The 24054-nt window shown below is 37.2% G+C and overlaps 2 protein-coding genes across 2 annotated transcripts in view; one reads left to right on the forward strand and one right to left on the reverse strand.

The window, feature by feature from the left end:
* The window catches only part of RGL1 (ral guanine nucleotide dissociation stimulator like 1), a 291746-nt gene that overhangs the window by 6353 nt on the left and 261339 nt on the right, over nt 1-24054 (forward strand). The gene's annotated exons all lie outside the window — the stretch shown is intronic.
* Nucleotides 3297-4400, reverse strand: APOBEC4 (apolipoprotein B mRNA editing enzyme catalytic polypeptide like 4). The gene has a single exon (XM_068538416.1). It carries the CDS (start codon nt 4398-4400, stop codon nt 3297-3299), a length of 1104 nt encoding a protein of 367 aa, XP_068394517.1.

Genomic DNA, 24054 nt, shown 5'->3' on the forward strand with positions numbered 1-24054 from the left:
TACTTCATAGAATTATTGGGAGGATTAAATGAGTTAATAATTTAAGTACTTAGAAAAATGCCTGACATATAGCTCTCACTAAATGTTAAGTAGTAATAATATTATTTTTAATTAGTATAGGTTACCATTTGGCTTTCCTTAAAACCTTTGGAAACAAGATAAATAACATTCCATTGTGTGAGTTAAACTTTTTGGATTGCATGCACTATGAATCAAGAAAAGATATCTAATATCATTTTAAAGAGATAAGATTTGCTCCCAGGCTACCAGGATTAGATTGTAGCTTGATGAAAAATTAACATCTATAGAAAATCAATACTAGTCATGATAGGAAATGGTTATAGAGGTTTATGTTTTTTCTCACAGCCTTGGCCCACCTAAACACTGTCCAGGGGGCAGGTGCCCTTGTGCATATCTCATCGTTTCATTCCAAGTGGCAGATGTCTGTCCCTGGTAAACAGAGTCTGACAGCACTAAACATTAGAATCACATTATGAACTCCTCTAATCCACAGAGCAACCTTCTTATTATAGTTTGGCTTTTCATGTAGCTTATCTACATGGAGAGACTGTATAGGCTGGACAACTTGAATATCTGGTTTCATATCCAGTTGTAAGTCTCACTGGAAATCAATTAGCTTTCTGCTTTTATATGTAAATCTTGGGAGTTTTGTTAATCTGGTCTGCCCCTGATTTATAAATCCATTTTCTGTATAATGACTAAGCAAGTGGTGGAGCCTACAACGGTGAGACCCAAACCCTGCACCATGTTTGATTCACCAAGGAAAAGTTCCCCTCCCCCGGACTCTCATCAGTTTCTTGGGACCTACTCCCCTGCCTTTTTTAGATCAGCGCACCACTAGCTCCTTTAATTTATCGGCTTGTATTTTCCTTATTGGAATTACCATATGTGTGGTGGCAGTTATACTTCTTTGCTATCACCATTGCCAGTTTGCTGAGGAAAGGTGGAGCATTCCAATTTCTACTCTTCTCTAAATCCCTGGGCCAGCTTGACACAAACAAGAATCCATTGCATGGTGAGCAGGAAGACCTGATCGTTGCACCGTAAGAGCCCACTCCATGCAACTATTGCTCTGAAATGTGCCATCTTAGAGCAAAAAGAGCCCAAGGGAACCTTAAAGATGAGCTAGCTCATATCTCTTGTTTTACAGATGAGGAAATAGAGACTACTTGCCTAGGGTCCTATATCTTTATGCTCTCTTATCAGTCTCTTGTCTAAAGCTTGACTCTATTGGCCTGGACTCATGATCTATCAGTAACATTTTTCTTCCTAGCCCCAGTCTTATCTAACCAGTACAAAAATGTAACCGTCAAAAACACTTTTCTTTCCTATTGTTTTGGCAACATTTCCCCCTTTGTTATATACCGCTGATGTCCAGGCTTACATTTGAAATACAAATTCATCATAGATTTCACACTATGTTTCTAACTGGATCCTTTGTATCCTGATTGATACTGTGGTCTTTTTGACCACTTTGGAGACACATCTCATATTAACTAATTGGATGTCCTTTTTTTTTTTTTTTTTTTTTTTGAGGAGCCCACAAGGCAAGATGTTTCAGAGCTGTCTCCCCCGGCCCCTCCGACTTACTGACGCTATTAGCTGAGTCACCCACCTGGATCTGTCTACTTTTACCATGATCAGAGATCCTGATTTTGTCATCTTAGGGTCTTTTTAAAAAAAAAACCTCTACATCCCAAGTTGTAGACACATGGTTTCATAATCCAATAATAAACTTCAACAGTACCTCTTTAAATAATAATTACTGTATACCCACAATATAATTATATTCTAATCTATAAAAAATTTAAGGTTAACAATAGAAATTCCTTTTAAAATTTTATTCGTGTTTATTTTAATCACAATAGAAAGTTCTATTCTAAACATTTTTCTTTTCTCCCCCTGCCCCCACTTCCTCCTCTCCCTCCTCCTCCTCCTGCTCCTTCAGCATGGAGTATTATGTGCTTTAAGTATTTTTCTTCTAATGGCAAAACTATCTTATTAGCTTAGCATTCATTTTTACACATATTAAGAAAATATTTAGTAGCAAGTTACAGATGAATGCACATTTTTCTTGTAATGCATTTTTACATATTTCTAAGAGGGAAGTGCAGCAAACAGTTAAACGTAAACAAGGGGCTTTAATGTACACGCTCAAAGGGTTAGTCAAGGAGCACTTCTTAGAAGTGTGTTTTGAACAAGATTTTAAGAGACGGTATAGATGTGCACTGGTAAAAAAGAAAGGGGTCAGAAAAAAAGGGAAGTAAAACAAATTATGCATTGAGAAGCTATATCAGAAAAGGGGGGAATGTATTCTAACAAAAAAAGATGTTCATTGCAGTATGATTAAGCAGGCGCTTGGCTGGAACGGAAAAGGAATGTTGGGGAGTGGCGATTGGTAAAGTTATTGAGATGTAGATTCACAGTCTTGCTACCCACGTTTTGCCTGGCTACTGTGCCAGACCCTAAGGGAAAAACAAAGAGGAGAGAGAGACAGTGCTTGATCTACAGGAACCTACACTCTTGCTGATAAGACAGAGCAACAGGAAGGTAGAGGAGGAAACTTAAAAGCCAGTAAGAGTGGCTTGGATTTTATGTGGTGTGTGATGGAAGGCGTTTTGGAGACTTTCATGTATTCTCCTGCCTCTATCATCTACTCAAGAGGGAAAGATCAAACTGAGCAGGTGGCTGGTTTCAAAAATCAATTTTGGCAGCTATATCTAATCAATTAGCAAAAGAGATTTTCTCCACACAATTTTGAACCATTTTAGAAAAAAAAAAAAAATGAGCTGCCTAAAATCTGTCCACGGTTAACAATTAATGGAAAATCACTGATTTGCCTTTGCAGGCAGCACTTAATGTCAGTAACTCAGGCTGTTTTCCAATTTTGCAGTAAAGTTTTATACCGAAACCAATTTAGGAAGCTATTTAGTCCATGGGCTTCTTTAGTCGAAAGATGATGTGGGTAGTGTAGAGTAATGACATTTTCTTATCCACATCAGAATATTAGCAAGTTACTAATGGCTCCATTTTGATACTGTCACTTTTAAAATACAGGAGAGAGATAAAGTTGCTTACGGAAACATTGTGGATTATGTTAAAAACAGTGTTGCTTTATAATAGTTGAGATAATAAATAATTCACGTTTTGCTTTTAGTGTATCAGTTTATCTCCATCTTGGATCAGACCTAAGAGAGAAAGTTCCCAGATTTCTGTTGCCTATCTAATCAAGTCCTCTGGTAGTAGTTTGGTCTCTTGTTGTAGGAATGCCAATTTTAATTTTTCCCTTTCTTCTTCTTCTTTTCATCTGCCTCTTTGCTACTAGCAAACTGTTCGGTGATTTCTACTCTCTCCACTGGCATTCCAATGGGAGGCCTTCTGAGATCATTGGTTTCCTGGAATGATATTTGAGGCATATTTAAGTGCTTTACGATATTCCTGGGTTTATGTGGGTTTTGTCCTACATGGATTGGTGGTAGGTTTCTGAAAGGCACCAGTACGAAAATGACAGGAACCCTGGGGTCTCGGGTCAGATTGGGTTGCAGTTGTCCACTTGTCACTTGAAAAGACTGTCTGGGAAAGACATTGTTTAAGTGGTAGCCCTCCAAAGCTGCCCGAGCTTTTATGTTCTGATTCTCTTTTGCCTGGGGAAGAATATTGGTGAAATAGGGTTTCACCCCTGTTATGGCATTGATTTCATATGCATTGTGCCTGTCTGCCAGTGCTCTCCCGGTTAAAATGGGCTGGAAAACAGTCACTCCCGACATACCACTCACAAAGTTGTTGAGGAGAGAATGCCAAATCCCACCACTTATTGGGCTCAAAGTGACCTGCGGCCATAAACTGGCCAGGCTCCGGAGAGCTTCGCGGTTCCACGCGGAGGCAGGAAATTCAGCCTCAGTATGATAGAGCTGAGAAAAGTAAATACTAAGAGTGACGTCTGGATACATTACCAGGAAATTGTACATTTTGCTGATGCAGCAGTGGTTAGCTTCGTTGCAAGGGGAGTTGCTGGAATACAGAATGATATGCCTGATGCCGTCGTTGTTGTGTATGGCGGAGTCAAAGTAACCATTCATCTCAAATAACATTGATTCCGGATGGATATCATTCCCAGTGCAACTGCTAGCGTGGCCCTTTTGCACCAGGCTTCCAGAAGAAGTTTTTAGTTCATAGAATGTGAGGTGTTTTGTTTGAGGATATGTTGGTCCGTAAGGGAATCCAAAAATCTGATAAAATTCTGTGTAGGGAACTCTTGCTTCTTCACCTGTCCGAATATGGTAAGGACAATTAGAGCAATCGAGAGAGAATCTCAGCCAGTAATAAGGTTTTACTATTGTTCCACGATTGGCTAGGTATTCCTCATATAAGGGCTCCATTGCTGGTTTTATTGTCTTCTAGCTGCAACCCTAAACAAGGAAGAGAAATTATATATAAAACCGATGCAGGGAAAAATGAAAGACAATGCATTAATCTATTGAACCATACTTTTCTTTAAAGGAATTAGCCTAGCAACTATGGTAGCATCTTTGATTCTAAAAGATAGTGATTTATAGCCATAGATTAGAAAGTTCAGCATTCTAATCCTGAGGATTAGACAGATCCTGGGTAGGAGACAAAAAAGAAAGGCACAATACACTTTTACCTATTCCATAGAGTCTGAGACAATAGAGCAAATGGGTTAACAGTGCAAGTTCTAGAAACAGACTGTCTTGTTTCAAATCTAGGCTCTGCTGCTTACCAGCTTCGTAACTTTTGGCAAGTTATAGAACGTCTAGGAGCCACAGCTTCCTTCTCTGTAAAATGAGGATAAGAATAGAACCTATCTCACAAGATTATGTCGAGGATTGAATGATGGAATAAATATAAAATGCTTTATTATGTGCCTGACACATACTGAGGACTCGATACATACTAGCTCTCAGTAGTAACAGTATAAATTCCCCAGGTTATCATGATTCCGGTTTATGACAGTACAAAGAAATAAGCAGGGGTTTTGCATTTTGTTCATAATATTCTTCCTTTGATTCTTTTCTGAATATGAAAGTATCTAATATATTGTGCGGAGGTTTTGAGTGTGCTTTCATTTAAAATCAGCTATTTCTTCAAATCATTGGCAATAAGTTGGAGGTGGTTTTCTTTTGGGGAATAGAATCTTAGGGTCTATTTTGCTTAATGGTAAAGACTTCTTGGAGAAGTGCCACTTGAGTATTCTTTGGGTTGTGGACCCTCATTCATTGACATTTGAGAGTTTTATTTCCAGTGGGTGGGTCTTATTAGAGCATTTTGGAAACCTTACTATTCTGGGAAGCAAAGATGATTCTTCAGGATATTCCAAATAAATAGTTTCTTGGACGTTAAGCCTCCAAAGTTGAGATTTTAAGTAATGATTTTTCCTTTACAAAAATATCCCTTCAGTATCATTGTTCCTAAGCAGCAGCCAAGGGCATTATAATATAGTTTTAGAAACATTTTAAAGTAACTTTTTATTTTACAAGTATTACGTGTTTCTTTTGTAGAATATTTTTTAAAATGCTGATACATAAAAAAAAACCTCATACCACTTTGTATCAGTTTACATTCCCATCACTGTTAACAGGTCTATTCCCCCCAGTCTTTTTGCTGTGTATGTTTGCAATGCACAACATAATTAAACCATGTTTTATACTTTGTTTTTTCACTTCGTATTATGTCATGAGGTTTTTCTTCAAAAAACACAATGTTCATGGCTATTTTATCACAAAACTATAACAGGTTCTTTCCTCTTATCATTATTATAAATAATACTTTGATGAACATTTCTGTAAATAAATCGTTCATGTCTTCAGTTCTTTAATGTAGAGAACTAAAAGTTGTATTATTAGATCAAGCTTTGTCAGATTGCTTCCTAGGATGATGGACCAATTTTGTCACTGTCTCCCAGTGTTGTTTATTATGCCCTTTGTCAATTTGAGAAGTGAGCATCAGTATCTCTTTATGGTTATACTTTGTACCTTTTGAATTCCTGGTGAAAAGGTACAAAGTATACCTTTTTACATGCTTATTCGTCTGTAGTATTTATTATTCTGTGAAAGATATATGATCCCTTACCATTTTCTTTTTTGTTTGAGGTTTTTCTGATTGATTTGCAATAACTCCTTATGTATCAAGAACATTAGCTGTCATATTTGTTGCAAATATTTTACCTGGTTTATAGAGCCTTTTAATTATGCTGATGGTATTTTTAATTGAGCCAAATTTTACATTTTATGTGGTCTAATTACCATTATGATTTATTTTTTACTACTGTATTTAGAAAAGACTTCCCATCAAAGAGGAGTTTAAGTATTCCCCGTTATTTTCTTCTAGTATGTATGATTTGTACATTAAACTCTTTGTCCAGGCAGCAAAATGAATAAAGCAGAAAATTTTAAAGGGATAAACTGATTGCAACAAAATTAATTTCTCACTTTTCGAAATCTAATTTATCACTTCAAAAGTATTTATTACAGCCTCTCATATGGAAGCTCTTTGATCAACCTCTGTCTTCCTCAACCCAGATCACCTCAGTATTTGTATTTGATAGAGCCTGATCTCCAGGCTGAAATCTGCAGAGTTCCTCTGCTAACCCTGTCCTGGGCAGAAAATATTTTAGGAGCTTCAGTCCAGCTGTTGATGGGATATGACTTTACCCATGTCACCATTATCCTAATGGCTGATATCTCTTCAGTAACTCTGGGCACCGCATACCCATCAAATTCCAGATTTCATCTAATCTCTGACATGTCAACTTAGTCCATAGAATTGGGTGTTTACCTCAGTTGGCTCCTTAGTGCTATATTTTCCTGACCTGAGGCTTCTTACACCTTGCATAGATTTTCCATGGGATCCTGGACTCTTTTCCTTCTTAACCCTTGGCAGCGGGCTGATCACCTAGAACCCGACAGCATCTCCTGCTTGATCCTGAGTGTTGTTTTCTCCTTGGATCTGTTCCTCTCTCAGCCTTACTCATGAAACTGGATCTCTCTGAATATCAAAACTTGCTGAAACCAAGCCCAAAGTCTCACTCCCTTTTGAATATTGTGCCCTGAATGTGGTCTGCCATTGGGTGGTTACAACTTAAATTACAATGTCAACTCACCCATAGGAAATTTACAGGTTGATTTGGTTAAAATGTTATGGAAGCGGTACCAAGAGGCCCTTTTCTGCCTTTCCTTTTTTTTTTTGGAGTGGGGTGTGCAGAGATAACTATATGTAATAGTCCCAGAATTATCCTTCTGGGAAGGAGAAGTCTTTGTGTTTTCAAGATAAAGACAGTATGGAAAGTCCTGATTGCTTTTCTAAGCACGCCTTCCTTTGCCTCCCTCTCCTATGGCTATTTTAGCCATGAATGATGCATCATTACTGTCTTAAAGGAGATCTTGAGGACTAGTGGCTTTTATATGTAATGATGGGAGTTCTGGAGTTTCCTTCTTGCTGATGGCTTTTTAGGGTCAACCAACGGCGGTTCCCTATTGGCAAGTCTTCACTTTTTCAGAAGATTTTAATCACCCTCATCTGAAGGGGAAGCAGGAAAGAATTCCTGCCTCCTTTGAACACTTACAGGATTTGTAGTTTATATCATCAATTTGCCATTTACGAGAGACTGTCTTGTCTTGTTAACTTTTGGTGTCTGACCTTTCGTTCTCTCCTAATCAGGCTGAGACATGTCCTGTTTAGCCCAGGGACTACCTCAGGCACCTTGATTGGTTCACAGGCTGGGTTGGCTAAGACTTGTTTCCCCACCTTCCTGTGTCCCTACTGCGTAATCCTTTCCCTTCTGCTTTGTCTGTGCTTGGGAAATGCATGTTGCCCTCAGTCAAGGAGATCTACTGGCAGTAGGAAGTAGAGAGCTGCAGAACCCAGCTCCTGGCATCTACTCCCTGTGAGTGGCCCCCTGGGCTATGGCTGTGAGAGGACAGCTTTCCTTAGTTTAACACAAATGATCCATACATGAGGACAATCTGCTTTCTTTTCACTCAACTAGGATTAGTGAGTACTGGTAAAGCACAGTTTGCACTGGAGTAATTGGAAAATGGAGTTTGCCCTTCCCAATCTGTGTGCAATCTGTTAGCAGCTAAAAACAAATGTTAGCAGTTATAATTACCATCATTTTGTCTCCAGGCTTGGATCACATTCCAGGTGTTCTAGGAGTTGGTCCATTCCCTTTTTTTTTCCCCCTTTAAGTCCCATACCCTGTTTCAAGTAGCTTCAGCGGGCAATTGTGTTGTAAAATTCACCTCCTGTATCGGTTCAGGACTCTTTCGCAGTTTGTGTCTGTCAATTCCTTTGAACTTGGCCGTCCTGAGTTAGAAAGACCTTGCTGAGGTGTGGCGGCCTCTAAGAATGCTGTTGACTTGGTGCCATGGTAACGTTTGCAAAGTAGCTACTGCTAGGATACGGCTCTGACGCTTATTACTTTATTTGCATTTCAAACCACCTGTTCCAAAGATGAAAATATACATGAATGCATATTCCATTCTGGATAAAAGCGTAATATCTTACTGTTTAAGTGAACGTGTTGGGGTTTTTCTCCCTCTGGCTGCGAGAATCAAGTTCTGAGCTCAGCACCTTTGTTCTGATCTAGAGTAGGTGCCAAGCTTGGGGTGTGGACAAGATTTGTTGGTCCTGTTACCTGTGGAGGTGCCGGGGCCCCTCCTTGGGAGGCTCACCCTTCTGTGAGAGGGAGGCCCCTGCAAAAGGAGCAGAGACTAGACTTCCCCAAAGGGAGGCACTTTCTACTAATAGCCCCACAGTCCCTGAAGCCAGGGCGGGGCGGGGTGGGGGGGAGCTCTTTATTTTGTCCAAACCTGGGTTACTCCGTGCTAGCAGTTTCCCTCGTCTTACACATTCCCTGGGAGACTCTTGCCATTATGTGTGTGGTTCCCTCCAGTTTAAGACAAGCTTTGCCCCTGTATCAGCTGTGGCCCTTCCTCTGTGGCTGATGGAAGAGCCACTCATCCTTCTGCATGCTTTCCCCCTGCCCCCTTCATCTCCACACCGTCTCCCAGGGCACTCGACGTGTTGATAATCATGATTCATTGTGGTCACCCTCATTATTCCCCCTCCCCTCTTCCTCAGCCCACTTGAAGGAGTGCGTGGTGATCACTATTATGTATTTCCATTAGTTACCACCCAAAGTTCTTAAGCATATATACTACTCTAAAAACAATCCATCAGGGATGATGGAAGCACCTAGAAGTCTTCTTGCTGCAGCATCACCACTCAATTTTGTTTCTCATGGTCCAACTTCCAGTCTCCACCATAGCAACAGCCCTTTCCTTTCTCCTCTCGGAGGCTCCTTCTAGCGTCAATATTTTAAGTTGATCTTTGTGCCTTTTATGGGTCTCAAGTGTATTCATTACCTCCTCAGCTAGCTAATTTTCAGTGACATTTTCCTTCTTTGGTGCTTGCTCACTCTACTGCATCCCATTCCTTCCCCACCACTGGCCACTGGTCATGCCTTTCTGTCCCTACTTCTTGCCTCCATTTTCGCCTGCTAACTCAGTGAACTGGTAAATATAAAACCAAAAGTTGATCCTCAAATTTCACCTTTTATTTGACCTTAATAAATGATATTCCACTTAAAAATACTACCTTAAAAATGAGCCTCTATCCACTAGTATATTTACCAATTGCATTTTAAAGTAATTTTAGAGATAGGCAATCCCAAGTAGCCAGCCAGTTTTTAAAACAGCTCTATTGAGGCGTAACTGACAAATAAAATTGTATATATTTACCGTGTATAACTTGATCTTTTGATGTATTTGTATGTTGTGAAATGATCATAACAATAAAGCTAATTAACATTTTAATCACCTCATATGTGTAAGAGATCATGCAGTATTTGTCTTTCTGTATTTGGTTCATTTCACTTAACAGAATGCCCTCCAGGTTCATCCATGTTGTTGCAAATGGCAGGATTTCCTTTTTAAAGGCTGAACAATATTCCATTGTATGTATATACCACGTTCTTTAACCATTCATCTGTCAACAGACATTTAGGTTGTTTCCGTATCATCACTGTTGTGAATAATTCTGCAATGAGTAAGGGAGTGCAGATATCTCTTTGAGATCCTGATTCCAATTCTTTTGGATAAATACCCAGAAGTGGGATTGCTGGATGATATGGCAGTTCTATTTTTAAGTTTTTGAGGAACCACTATACCGTTTTCCATAATGGCTGTACCAAATTACATTCCCACCAGCAATGTTCAATGATTCTCTTTTCCCCATCTTCACCAACACTTGTTATCTTTTGTCATTTTGATGATAGCCATCCTAACAGGTGCGAGGTGACATCTCATTGTGGTTTTGATTTGCATTTCCATGATGATTAATAATGTTTGAGCACCTTTTCATATACCTGTTTGTCATTTGTATGTCTTTTGAGAAATGTCTGTTCAGGTCCTTTGCCCTTTTATAAGTCAGATTGTTTTGTTTTTGTTTTTGCTGTTGAGTTGTATGAGTTCCTTATACATTTTGGACATTAACCCCCTATCAAATATGTTGTTTGCAAATGTTGCTTCCCATTCTGTGGGATGCCATTTTACCCTAAGTTTATTTTGTTGTGCAGCAGCTTTTTAGTTTGATGCAGTCCCACTTGTCTATTTTTACTTTTGATGCCTGCACTTTTGGTGTCATATTCAAAAAATCATCACCAAGATCAATGTCAAGAAGTTTCCCCCTATTTTTTCTTCTAGTAGTTTTACAGTTTAAACTTTTACATGTAAGTCTTTAATCCAATTTCATTCTTTTGCATGAGCCACCATTTTTTAAGCTACTGTTTTTTTTTTTTTTTTTTACATCTGTTAGTTTTGAAAACTCTAAAAGAGACTGACTTTGCAGAGCTTCCTTTAGGTTGCACAGAATGACTTTTAAAGCTGAATTTAATCACAGAGAAACAAAGGACCTTGATCTTGGGATTCCTGCTCACAATTATTATTGCTGAGTTGACATTTACAGGAAGGGAGAAGGGTTGAAGAAACATCTGGATTCCCAAACAGACTTCTTTCTTCTGTCTTCCTTTGTTAACTTGCCATGTTTCATCTTTAGTCAGATGAGTTATGATATATATTATCTATATAAAAGTAATATGAAATTATAATGAAGAAGCTTTTAAAGGCCAAATTCTTCTACACTGATATATGTTTCTAAAAGACCTTTACTTAGTTTAGTTATAAACTAAAATTTGTTTCTAATCTTTGTTCTGGCATCCTAATTTGGGATAAATCAAAGATGGCTTGTGTGTTGCTAGTTGCTTCATATAAGGTGACTTTCTCTTTGGGTGGAAAAAAGTAAAATAATTTCTATGTTATTGCTAAAATATTTCACTTTTATTTGAATGTACTGTGCCCAATTAATTATATAATTCATTGCTTTCATTGCAGTTTGGTTGACACTGAATAATGATGTCCACATTCATGTAGCAGTAACAAACTACTTCAAAAAAGAAACTGAAGAAAAAAAGCAAGCATGAAATAAAGAAGAGCAGAGAGTTCAGTAGGTTTCATGAAGTTCACTACAGAATTAGGTGGGAAAGATGAGATAAGTGTTAGGGTTGAGAGGAAAGGGAGATAAAATAGCAGAGGATGCATCTTCTAGCTTGGGGTCATAAGAAGAATGGCCACAGGGTGGCAGCACAGTCTTAAGAGCGGGAAACTTTCTGTTGGCCCACCCTTAGTTTGCTAAAACCACACTGTGTGTGTGTGTGTGTGTGTGTGTGTGTGTGTGTCTCCCAACAGTTTATTTTATCCCTTTATTTATTTATTTTTAACTTTTTATTTTGTATTGGAGTATGGTCGATTAACAATGTTGTGCTAGTTTCAGGTGTACAGCAAAGGGATTCAATTATACATATACAAGTATCTATTCTTTTTCAAATTCTTTCCCCATTTAGGTTGTTACATAATATTGAGCAGAGTTCCCTGTGCTATACAGTACGTCCTTGTAAAACCACACTTTTTTTCTCAGAATTCCTCCATGTTGGTTTTCCCCATTATCCTAGGGAAACACCAACAGATGTTCAGAATCAAAGGTCACTCCTAAAACTTAAACTGAGGAAAAATGCAGCATGAGGCACTATCTTTACTCCCAGATTCTGTATAGTGCTCTAAAAAAGGTTTCAAACTATCTGTGAGGAAGGACCAACTTAAGTAAGCAAATCACCATACACTAATAATTTTGTAAAATTTCGATGAAAATGATTGTATTAGAAATGATCAAAAAGACATTGAAATCATAAGCTTATTATTATTTTTTTAAATAAATTTATCTATTTATTTATTTTTAGCTGTGTTGGGTCTTCGTTTCTGTGCGAGGGCTCTCTCTAGTTGCGGCAAGTGGGGACCACTCCTCATCGCTGTGCGCAGGCCTCTCACTATCGCGGCCTCTCTTGTTGCGGAGCACAGGCTCCAGACGCGCAGGCTCAGTAATTGTGGCTCACGGGCCCAGCTGCTCCGCGGCACGTGGGATCTTCCCAGACCAGGGCTCGAACCCATGTCCCCTGCATTGGCAGGCAGATTCTCAACCACTGCGCCACCAGGGAAGCCCCCATAAGCTTATTTTTAAAGTAAGTAGTTCAACAGATATAATCAGATGAACATATAACAATTTTTAAATTACATTTTAATAAATATAAACAGAACTTGTCTATTTTTGCTATTTTTGCCTGAGCTTTTGATGTCATATCCAAGAAATCATTGCCAAGACCAATGTCATGAAGCTTTCCCTCTATGTTTCCTTCTAGAAATTTTATAGTTTCAGAAATCAAGTTGAAGTCTTTAATCTATTTTGAGGGTTTTGTGTGTGTGTGTATGTATGGTTTAAGATAGGGTCCAGTTTCATTCTTTTGCATGTGGATATCCAGTTTTCCTAACACCGTTTGTTGAAAAGACTATCTCTTCCCCATTGTGTAATCTTGGCGCCCTTGTCAAAGATCATTTGACTGTATGTGGGTGGTTTGTTTCTGGGCTTTCTATTCTGTCCCAGTGACCTATATGTCTGTCTTTATGTAAATATAAACAGAACAAGCATAACACAGAATAAAAAGAGAAAAGAGTTACCAAAACTATTTACATTGTTTATTGAAAGTATATGTATAGATGATTAATACAGAGATTACTATTACTATATTCTACAATTATATTAAACAAAACATTTATGAAGGATATAGTAAATCTCTATATTCAATGTCCTATATATGTACATTTTATGGACATCATGTATATCCATTTAAAAATTTTTATTGTGATCAAATTGCTTCTTGCTCGTTACTTTATCCAGTCCAGGTTCAATTGATGATAACACTATTTGCAGTATATAATGTATATCCAGACTGTTTCTATGTTTGTTTCAATAGCATCATAATAGAGAAAGCCAGTTTCAAGAGGTATGCTGATAGGAATAGACGAAGAGATTTTAAAGCAATTTCACTAGCTGAAGATATTCATTTTTAATGTTTTTTAAAAACAAAGCCAGTGATGTAGTATTTTCAAAATTCACTGTCAATGCTTCATCAGTGGCCAGTTCCAACAATTTATCCTGTAAAGTTATATTAAATTTAAATTATATTTCAATGAATGAGTTTATGGTTCCATGAATTTCCTATGCATGGATCTTCTTTTGATGGAGTATAAAAATTTTAAACATTCTATCAATCCTGTCAGGTGTTTGGTAATCATTTTGTGCAGATGTGCAATATCAAAATCATTACCTGCTGCATGGATAATTGTTGTTAAATTATGAAACATGACATAACAATCTGTGAAAAACTGTTCTTCCATGCTTCTAATGTTTATTTTGACTTTTCAGTCATCTGCTACTGGAAAACATGTTGCATTTCTTCCTTGTTTGGAAATATTAAGATTATTAACATAACCAACATTTCAGAAAAATAGGTGAGTCTGGCTGTCTAATACATATCTTTAAAAAGTTGAGCCCAAACTGGTTTCTTATTTATCAGTAACTCTGAATTTATTCAACGTCCAAACATTCTCTACAGGACTTTTTTCCTAGATAACCACTGTACCTAGTATACAATTACAGTTGTTTGTGATCAGCTTCTATATTATCACATAAAGAGAATACTCTCAAATGGAATGCATTAGCTTTTACGTAATTCATAATTTTTACTATGTCACTAAGCACATTATTTAGTTTGGCTGACTTTTTTTCATAGTAAGATTTTCTTGATGAAGGAAGAATTGTGTCGCTTTACATTTTGGCTCAAACTCCTTAATCTGAGCAATTACTCTAGAACCTTCTCCTACACAAGATTTAAACTCTGAATCACATTTACTGATATAGATCATACAGGGTCATATCAAATTTCTCTAAAGTTTTCTAAATACTTTCAATTTCTATACTTATCTTGTTCACACTGATAGCAGTTTAGGATGAGCACTGGTTCACAGATTCAGCTTTGAGTGATATTGCTTTCATGTACTTCTTCAGTCCCACTTAAGTCACTATTGGGTAGTGATTGTACTTAACTAAGTTCACTGAATTTTATTTAGGTTAATTCCTGTCTAGCTTATAATATAAATGATAAAGAATTTAAATGAAAATATCGTTTGTTGAACTGAGATGAACATTTACTGAATGCCTACTCTGCCAAAAATTTTACATGCCTTACATCCTTAAGAGGTGGTGTTATTACAATTTCCATTTTACAGATAAAGAAACTGAGGTTCAGGGTGTTTAACTAATGCTCAAGATAACATAGCCAGTAATCGGTAAAGCTGGGATTTGAGCACTCTACAACTCTTTTCTTTACACCAGGATCTCTCCATCGAGCAAAAAGAAAATAATTTCAAATTAATGACCTAGCCTTAAGTTGAATGGGAAAAATTATATTTCAAAAGTGAGACCATGATAAAGACAACAAAGAGAAGAAAATGTAGGAAAAGTATATCATGATAAAATGATAAGTGTGTGTGGGAAAACAGCTGAAAATGTTTGTGGCAAGAGGAAAGAAATTTTAAAAATGAACTTTATTGAGGTATCATTTACATATAATAAAATGCACCCATCTCAAGTGTACAGTTTTATGAGTTTTGACAAATGTATGTACTCATGTTACCATCATTACAATAAAAATAGAGAACATTTCTATCAGTCCCAAATTTCCCCTGTGTCGCTGCCTTCCCTATTAATCACCGTCCCCCATGGCTCTAGGGAAGTTTCATCTATTTGCTGTTACTGTAGATGAGATTTGTGTTTTCCAAAGTTTCACATAAGTGGACTCATGAAGTATGAACTCTGGGTCTTTCGCTTATAGCTTAGCATAATGTTTTTGAGAGTCATTGTGTAATTATGTATAGCAGTAGTTTGTTCCTTTTTAATACTGAGTAATATTCCATTGTATAGATATACTAATAATTCATCTATTCATCTGTTGATGAACATTTGTATTGTTTCTAGTTTTGGGTGATTATAAAAAAAGCTGCTCTGAACATTCACGTCCAAGTGTTTGTGCGGACATGTGTTTCTTTCTTTTGGGCAAATACTTAAGATTGGAATTGCTAGGTTGTATGATAAATGCATCTCAACTTTCTAAGAACTGCCAAACTGTGTTCCAAAGTGATTTATTATTTTATATTCCCACTAGCAACATATGAGCATTCCAGTTATTCCATATCCTTGCCAACATTTGATATTGTCAGTGAAAGGAAGTATTTAACATATCAATTTAGAAAGACGAGTTTCTTTTAAGCTTGTCATTTGACAGGAAGGGAAGGAATAGTGGATGAGATTCTGTAGTACTTCTGTTCCTTCATTTGGATAGCTAATGCTCAATAAATCTCCAAGGGTACCATACTTATTGATATTTAGCTTATCACTGCTTTCAGCTCCTCTTGTCCCAATCTCTTCCAATTGAAGTCATTGATAGTGCTGAGCTGAGCTCAGTTCAGTCTTCTCCCTCAATTAGGACAGAGTATGTGGCAGCTGAGAGAAAATATTATGATCATAGACTCAGTAGAAGATAAGGTGAGCTCTGAAAATCCTCCAAGTGGTTGCTGTTAAGAAGTCTATTGAGTCTAACTGTTGTTTCACTATAGATATATTTTTTTAAGCCCTATAATATTGTTTTGATTATTGTGTAAGATTCAGGTGTATAGCATTGTAATTCAACATCTGTGTACACTACAAAGTGGTCACTACCACAAGTCTAGTTACCATCCATCAACATACAGTTGACCCCCTTCACCCATTTCACGCACCCTCAGCACCCTTCCCCTCTGGTGATCACTAATCTGATATCTGTATCTACGAGTTTGTTTTTGTTTTATTTTGTTTACTCATTTGTTTTGGTTTTCTAGGCTTCACATATAAATGAAATCATATCTGACTTATTTCACTCAGCCTAACACCTTCAAGGTCCATCTATGTTGTCACAAATGGCAGGGTTTCATTCTTTTTTATGGCTGAATAGTATTCTAATGTGTATATATGCTACATCTTCTTTATCCATTTATCCACTGATAGACATTTAGGTTGTTTCCATATCCTAGCTATCGCATATAATGCTGCAGTGAACATAGGGGTGCATATATCTTTTTGAATGAGTGTTTTTGTGCTGTTCAGGTAAGTACCCAGAAGTGGAATAGCTGGGTCATATAATAGTTCTGGTCTCAGTTCTTTGAGGGATCTCCATACTGTTTTCCATAGTGACTGTACCAATTTACAGTCCCACCAACGGTGTAGGGTCCCCTTTTCTTCATATCCTCTCCAACATTTGTTATTCCTTGTCTTTTCAATAATAGCCATTCTATTATAACATGTGTGAGACATAGTCTCATTGTGATTTTCTTTTGCTCTTTATAGATAATTTATGTTTTCTCTGATAACTTTTAAGACACTTTCTTTGCCTTTCATATTTTATAGTTTCCAGTGTGATGTGCTTAAGGTGTGGATTTAGTTTTATTTATCCTGCTTGAAACTCAAATTTGGTAATCCTTATTTCTCATTAATTCTGGAAAATAGCCATTATCTCTTAAAAAATTTTAATAGGGAATTCCCTGGAGGTCCAGTGGTTAGGACTCTGTGCTTTCACTGCCGAGTGCTTGGGTTCAATCCCTAGTCAGGGAACTAAGATCCCACAAGCGGTGTGGCCAAAAAAAATGTTTTTTAAATAAACATTTTATTTGTAAATAGTTTCAAACTTAGAAGAAAGTTGCAAAAGTAAACATAGTAACAAGGAACACTCCTAGACCTTTTATCCAGATTCACTTACTGTTAACATTTACATCATTTGCTTTGTCATTTGTGCTTCTTGACATCTCCTTTGTTCTCTCTCCCTGTCTCTCTCTCTCTCTCTCTCTCTCTGTATTTTTTTCTGAACTATTTTATGTCATTCATTATCTCTTTAAATATTCCTCTCCTCCATTTTCTCTTCTTTTGGAACATGGATTAGGTATATGTTGAAACTTCTCATTTATCCTGCATGACTCAATTTGTGTGTTGTAATTCCAGTTATTCATCTTTCAGTGTCACATTCCAGGTATTTTCTCCAGATCAGTCATCTAGGTCTCCACTTTTTTCTACAGGTCTGTTAATCTGCTGTTTAACTCACTTTATTGAGTATTTAAAGTCAATGAGTGTATCATTTCTAATTTTATTTTGTGCTTGTATTTTTCTCCATTTTTATATTTTTGGGTTTTTCATCTTTATTTTAAATGTTCTTATTATATAGTCTGTAACAAATAATTCAGTTATCTCTAAAGTTCTTGTGGGTTTAACTCTGTTTTTTGTTATTTCTGCCTATTCTTGCTTATGGTGGATTGCTCCTGTGGGTGTTGTAAAATTTTGTTTTCTCAGTCATGCTTGGTGGAGATCCTGTGTGGCCTGCACTGAAGGCATATCTCTCCAGAGCAGTGGTTCTTAGTCTTTGCTGCACATTGGAATCACCTAGTGAGCCTTTAAAATTAGGATGGCAGGTTGAACCCCAGACCAGTTAACTCAGATACTCTGAATGTGAGACTGAAGCATCAAAGTTTTTAAAGCTCCACCATCAAGGTTGAGAACCACTGCTCCAGAGAGAGTTTGCCTTTCATTTTTACAGGCACTGCGAGTGTGTTTCCCACCCTTGATCACTTTAATATTAATTTCTCAGGTCTGGGTTCCTGAATTACATAGGTAGGATAATTCTTTTTAACAGTAGAAAGACATTTTTAATAGGGAATATCAGTATACCAATTTGATTCTTTTTGATTGTTTTGTTCTGTTTTCTAATTTCATTGAGGAATAATGGACAAATGTAACTGTATGTATTTAACGTGTAAAAGGTGATGCTTTTATATATGTATACATTGTAGAACGATTACCCAAGATCAAGCTAATTAACACACCCATCACTTCATGTAGTTAACTCTTTTTTTTTTTTCTTGTGGTGAGAATGCTTAAGATCTACTCTCAGCAACTTTCAAGTATATAAGTATATAATAGCATAGTATTAGCTATAGTCACCTTGCTGTACATTAGATTCTTAAAACTTATAACTGAAAGTTTGGCCCTTTGGCCCACATCTTCCCATTTACTTCTCCTCCTAACTCTTGGTAACCACCATTTTACTCTCTTTCTATGAAGTCAGGTTTGTTTTGTTTTGTTCAGGTTCCACTTGTAATACCATACAGTATTTGTCTTTCTGTGCTGTCTAGCTTATTTCACTTAGTATAATGCCTTCCAGGTTCATCCACGTTGTTGCAAATGGCAAAATTTCCTTTCTTAATGGCTGAATAATATTCCACTGTATAGATATACCACATTTTCTTTATCCATTCATCTGTTGATGGACATTTAAGTTGTTTCCATATTTTGGCTGTTGTGACTAGTGCTGCAATGAACATGGGAGTGCAGATATATCTTCCAGTTACCAATTTCATTTCCTTTGGCTATATACCTAGAAGTGGGATTGTTGGATCATATGGTAGTTCTATTTTTTGAGGAACCACTATGAGGTTTTTATAATGGTTGTAACAGTTAACATTTCCACCAATAGTGTATAATGATTCACTTTTCTCCACATTCTCACCAATGTTGGTTAACGTTTGTCTTTTTGATAATAGCTATCTTAACAGGTGTGAGATGGTATCTCATCATGGTTTTAATTTGCATTTCCCTAATGATTAGTGATGCTGAACACCTTTTCATGTGCCTTTTGGCCATTTGGAAAAATGTCTGTTCAGGTCCTTTACCTATTTTTAATTGGATTATTTGCTTTTTTTTGCCACTTATTTGTGTGAGATCTTTATATTTTTTGGATATTAACCCCTTATCAGATATGTGGTTTGCAAATATTTTCTCTCTTTCTGTAAGTTGCCTTTTCAATTTATTGATTGTTGCTTTTGCTCTGCAGAAGCTTTTTAGTTTGTTGTAGTCCCACTTGTTTATTTCAGCTTTTGTGCTCTTGGTCTCTTATCCAAAAAATCACTGCAAAGACCAATGTCAAGGAGCTTTTCCCCTATGTTTTCTTCTAGAAGTTCTATGGTTTCAGGTTTTACATTTAAGTCTTTAATACATTTCACATTAACTTTTATGAGTGGTGTAAGATGGGGGGTCCAGTCATTCCATTCTTTTGCATGTGAATATCTAGTTTTCTCAGCACCATTTGTTGAAGAGACTGCCCTTTCCCATTATGTGTTCTTGGTGTCCTTTTCTGAGTTTAGTTGACTCTATATACAAAGGTTTATTTCTGAGCTTTCTAGTCTGTTCCATTGGTCTATGTGCCAGTACCATACTCTTCTGATTACCATCGCTTTGTAGTATAGTTTGAAATCAGAATGTGTGATGTCTCCAGCTATATTCATTCACAAGATTGCTTTGGCTATTCAAGGTCTTTTGTGGTTCCATACAAATTTTAGAATAGTTTTTCCATTTCTGTGAAAAATGCCAGTAGAATTTTGATAGGAATGGCATTGAATTTGTAGATCTCTTTGGGTGGTATAAACATTTTAACAATACTAATTCTTCCAATCCAAGAACACTGGATTTCCGGTATTTGTTTGTGTTTTCTTCAATTTCTTTCATCAGTGCCTTATAGTTTTCAGTGTACAGATATTTCACCTCCTTGGTTAAATTTATTCCTGAGTATATTGTTGTTTTTGATGTTACTGTAAATGGAATTGTTTTTAAAATTTCTTTCAGATAGCTCATTGTTAGTGTATAGAAGCACAATTGATTTTTCTATATTGATTTTTTATCCTGCAACTTTGCTGATTTCATTTATTAGTTGTAACAGGTTTTTTTGATGGAGTCTTTAGGGTTTTTCATATCTAAGATCATCTCATCTACAAACAGGGATTAATTTTACTTCTTAATTTCTAATTTGGATGCCTTTTAGTTATCTTGCTTGCCTAATTGCTGTGGCTAGGACTTACAGTAGTATATGTTGAACAGAAGTGGTGAGAGTGGGCATGCTTGTTTTTTTCCTGATCTTAGAAGAAAGGCTTTTAACTTTTCACCATTGAGTAGGGTGTTAGCTGTGGGCTTGTCATATATGGCTTTTATTATGTTGGGGTGTATTGCTTCTATAACTAATTTGTTGAGAGTTTTATCTTGAAGGGGTGTGAATTTTGTCAAATGCTTTTTCTGCATCTAATGAAATTATCATTCTGTTAATGTGGTGTGTATTACATTTATTGATCTGTGTATGTTGAACCATCCTTGCATCCCAGAGATAAATCCCACTTGATCATGATATATGACCCTTTTACTGTGCTGTTGAAGTCAGTTTGTTAGTATTTTGTTGAGAATGTTCACCACATCTATGTTCATCAGGGATATTGGCCTGTAATTTTCTTTTCTTGTAGCATCTTCACCTGGCTTCAGTATCAGGGTAATGCCAGCCTCCTAAAATGAGTTTGGAAGTGTTCCTTCCTTTCAATTAGGTAGTAAAATTTGATCCTTGTGTTTGGGGAAGCTCCCCCCACCCCAGACGTCTATGCTGAGATAGACAGTTTCCTTGTCATCTCTTTTTACTGAGAAAGTAGCCCTTTGAGGGCTTATAGGGACAAGGAGGGGCTCTGTTCCACTTCTTCACATTGAACAAACCCGAGGCTTTATCATCTATTTCCACGTGGCTGTGAAAACCCAAGCTTCCTACTTACCCATATCAACAAGTACTCTCTGGACAGCCTAAATGTCAGTGCCAATATAACACATCTATGTTTATGTTCTTCCCTGGTTTTAGGAAGAATTTCCCAAATTTCTAGAATTTCCCTCACTTCCCTGTGACTCATATTTTATCCAACACTTCTAGGTTTGTTTTTTGTTTTTTTTTGTGTGTGTGTGTGGACTTAGATCACAACATTGCTGGAAATAGAAGTCTTGCTCTGACTGTGAGTCTGTACCTCAGGGCCATACCTTGTCCTTGAATTCATTCTCCTGTTCCCAAAGTCTGCCTGAATCAAGTGTGAACTTGCTGTGTCTTTGGCCATGGTACATTGGGTTTGCAAGCATCCACCTGGTAGACAGACCTCTGGAGCTTGTGTGTGTTTCCCTAGACAGTGCCTGGCCTGGTCTTGGCTTCATCTTGATCCAGCTGGTCTGTGTTGCCAAGGTCCCGTCATGCTTTGAATTCCAACCTACCTGAATTATGTCAACCTTTATTCTTTTTCTTCTGCTTCCAAATCTCTGTCTTCATTGACTTGTCAAACTTAAGTCTGGTTTCAGTTTATTTCCTGAACTCATCTTTCCACAAAGGACTCTGTCCCTGATTTGAGAGTTTGTAGTGTGGTTTATAGCAATGTGGGAATGGGTCCAACTCAGGATTCAGGTTTCTAAGATGCCCAGATGGTCTTAGCAGAAAGCTTCTTACTTTCCACTTCATTTCAAAACCACTTAGCTTGAGTATGTAAATTTCAAAGACTTTCTATTACATGTTGGTAATATATGTACCTATAGTATTAATTGAGGGTAAATACTGAATTTTTCATTTTGTCAGAAAGAGGAGTTTACAGTTGAGGATATCTTTTGATTTACTTTTATTTGTTTAATTTATGTGTAGCCATCTCCCTGTAATACCAAATAAAACCAGCTGTGGCTGGATTGTGGCTGTTCTGGTCCATGCGCCCTTTTCCTCTGAGACCTTGTGAGGAAACTGAGTTTGGTGAAAAGCATCCAGTGAGCTCTTGGCAGTATTGGATAGATCATTTTCCCCAGTTTGGGCTTTCTTATTTCGTTTAGGAAGCCCTGTGGAGATCACCACTGAAACCTCAGTCTTACTCAGAAAGCAACCTGTAGCCCTGTACCAATGGTGTTAGCATTTGATCATGAACACGGCTCTAAGGATTAAACGAGATACCTGGTGGCGAGAGAGCACTATGTGCTAGTAGTAAGCCCACAGGAATCGTGGGTTGTATGGTTGGTCAAGTCTAATAGAATTTTTAATCTTTATCAATTGCATCCTTTGGGGTTCACGTTAGTGTCTTCCTTTCGATTGTTTTGTTCTTGTTTAGATTTCTCTTCTTACTTTCTCTCTTCTCTTTCTTGGCAGTATCTTCAAAAGGAGTTAGGAGGGTCTCCCAGAAGTGGCCTTTGAAGATTGTTGCAATGTGTATACCTGTCAAAAAGGATTGCCCGAACCCTGCTGAAAACTGTTTTACACATCAAGTCCTGAGCCAGTCTCCACTCTTCTGTTCTGATCTGATCATCCAGAATGATCTGAAAGAAAACCATGAGAGCTAATTATAGAGCCCAGAGTAATTTTCAGATGGTTTTTTTTCTTCTTTTTCTCATGCAGGGTACTTAGGAATCTCACACTCTTGGTGAACCCAATTTACATTTTTGTTGGGATTGGGAAAGTGGGATTTTAGACTTTTATTTTGAAGGCAAAACTCATTAATTTACTTAGGAAGCACTTAAATTCTATTCAGTTTTATTTCTCTTCTCTCTCTCTGTTCTCTTTTTTTCTATTTTTCCCTCCATTCCTCTCTCTTTCTCTTCCTCCCTCCCTACCTCCTTCTCTTCCTTCTTTCCTTCCCTTTCTTCCCTTCCTTCTTCCTCCTTCCTCCCTTCCTCCCTTTCTTGCCTCCCTTCTTTCTTTTCTTGTCTCCTTACAACTTTCCTTCTTTCGTTACACCTTGGTAGCTTGGAACATACCTAAGTATTTTGGAAAATGGACATTGTTGAAGGGAAAATATTATTTCTGTTACAGAAATGTGGTTCAGAATAATGAGATCTCAGGTTTGGAAAGAAAACCTAATATTTTTCTATTCCAGCCATTTAACTAATACTTGAATCCCAGCCATTTAACTAATACTTGAATCCCCTCTACTCTATTTGTAGCCTATGATGGGATACCTACATCACCTACAGTGATGGGGAGCTCTCTTTGTTCTGAAATAGCCCATTACAACTTTGAACTGCTCTGGCAGTTATTTAGTTATTGTTTATGTTGAGTTAAAACATACTTTCATGTAACATCTGTCCACTGCTCTTTAGTGTCTCGCCTTGGGACCATATACAGCAGTATATTTCAAATTTTAGGCTAAAATCCAGGGTTGTAAAATAAATTTTAGTTGGATATGACCAGCATTAAAAGAGGAGAAGGAGGAGGAGAAGAAGAAATGGAGTAGAATAGAATAGAAAATATCAGAGTGCATCACAAGTAGTAAGGTTTTCATGAAACTTTTGATTGAATAATTATTTAATTATATAATTAACTACATATGTGAACTGGATCTCAATGGCTAAAAGAAGTTTGTAAGCTGATGAGAAGAATGTGTCTAAAAAAAATAGAATGTGTCTAACTTTTCTTCCCTATGACCATCCTATAGCTGAGCCATTCTCATGACCTACCAACTCTTTTCTTCCCTAAGCTAAGTATTTCCTTCTACTCATCCATATGTATCGTCATCTCACATCTCCTTGCCATCTTTAATACATGCTCGTATACCTAGTTTGTATGAAAACCATGGACCTGGAACCAAAACAATGTCCCTAGCTGTGCTCTGACGGAAACAGAGGCAAGCAGGACTATCCTTTGCCTGATCCAATGCATTTCAGTGCAGCCCA

The sequence above is a fragment of the Eschrichtius robustus genome, chromosome 3 (assembly GCF_028021215.1).
Source record: "Eschrichtius robustus isolate mEscRob2 chromosome 3, mEscRob2.pri, whole genome shotgun sequence".
In the NCBI taxonomy this organism is placed as follows: domain Eukaryota; kingdom Metazoa; phylum Chordata; class Mammalia; order Artiodactyla; family Eschrichtiidae; genus Eschrichtius; species Eschrichtius robustus.

Coding starts and splice junctions, on each gene's coding strand:
- APOBEC4 (XM_068538416.1), bottom strand. CDS start 4,400: ATGGAGCCCTTATATGAGGAATACCTAGCCAATCGTGGAACAATAGTA.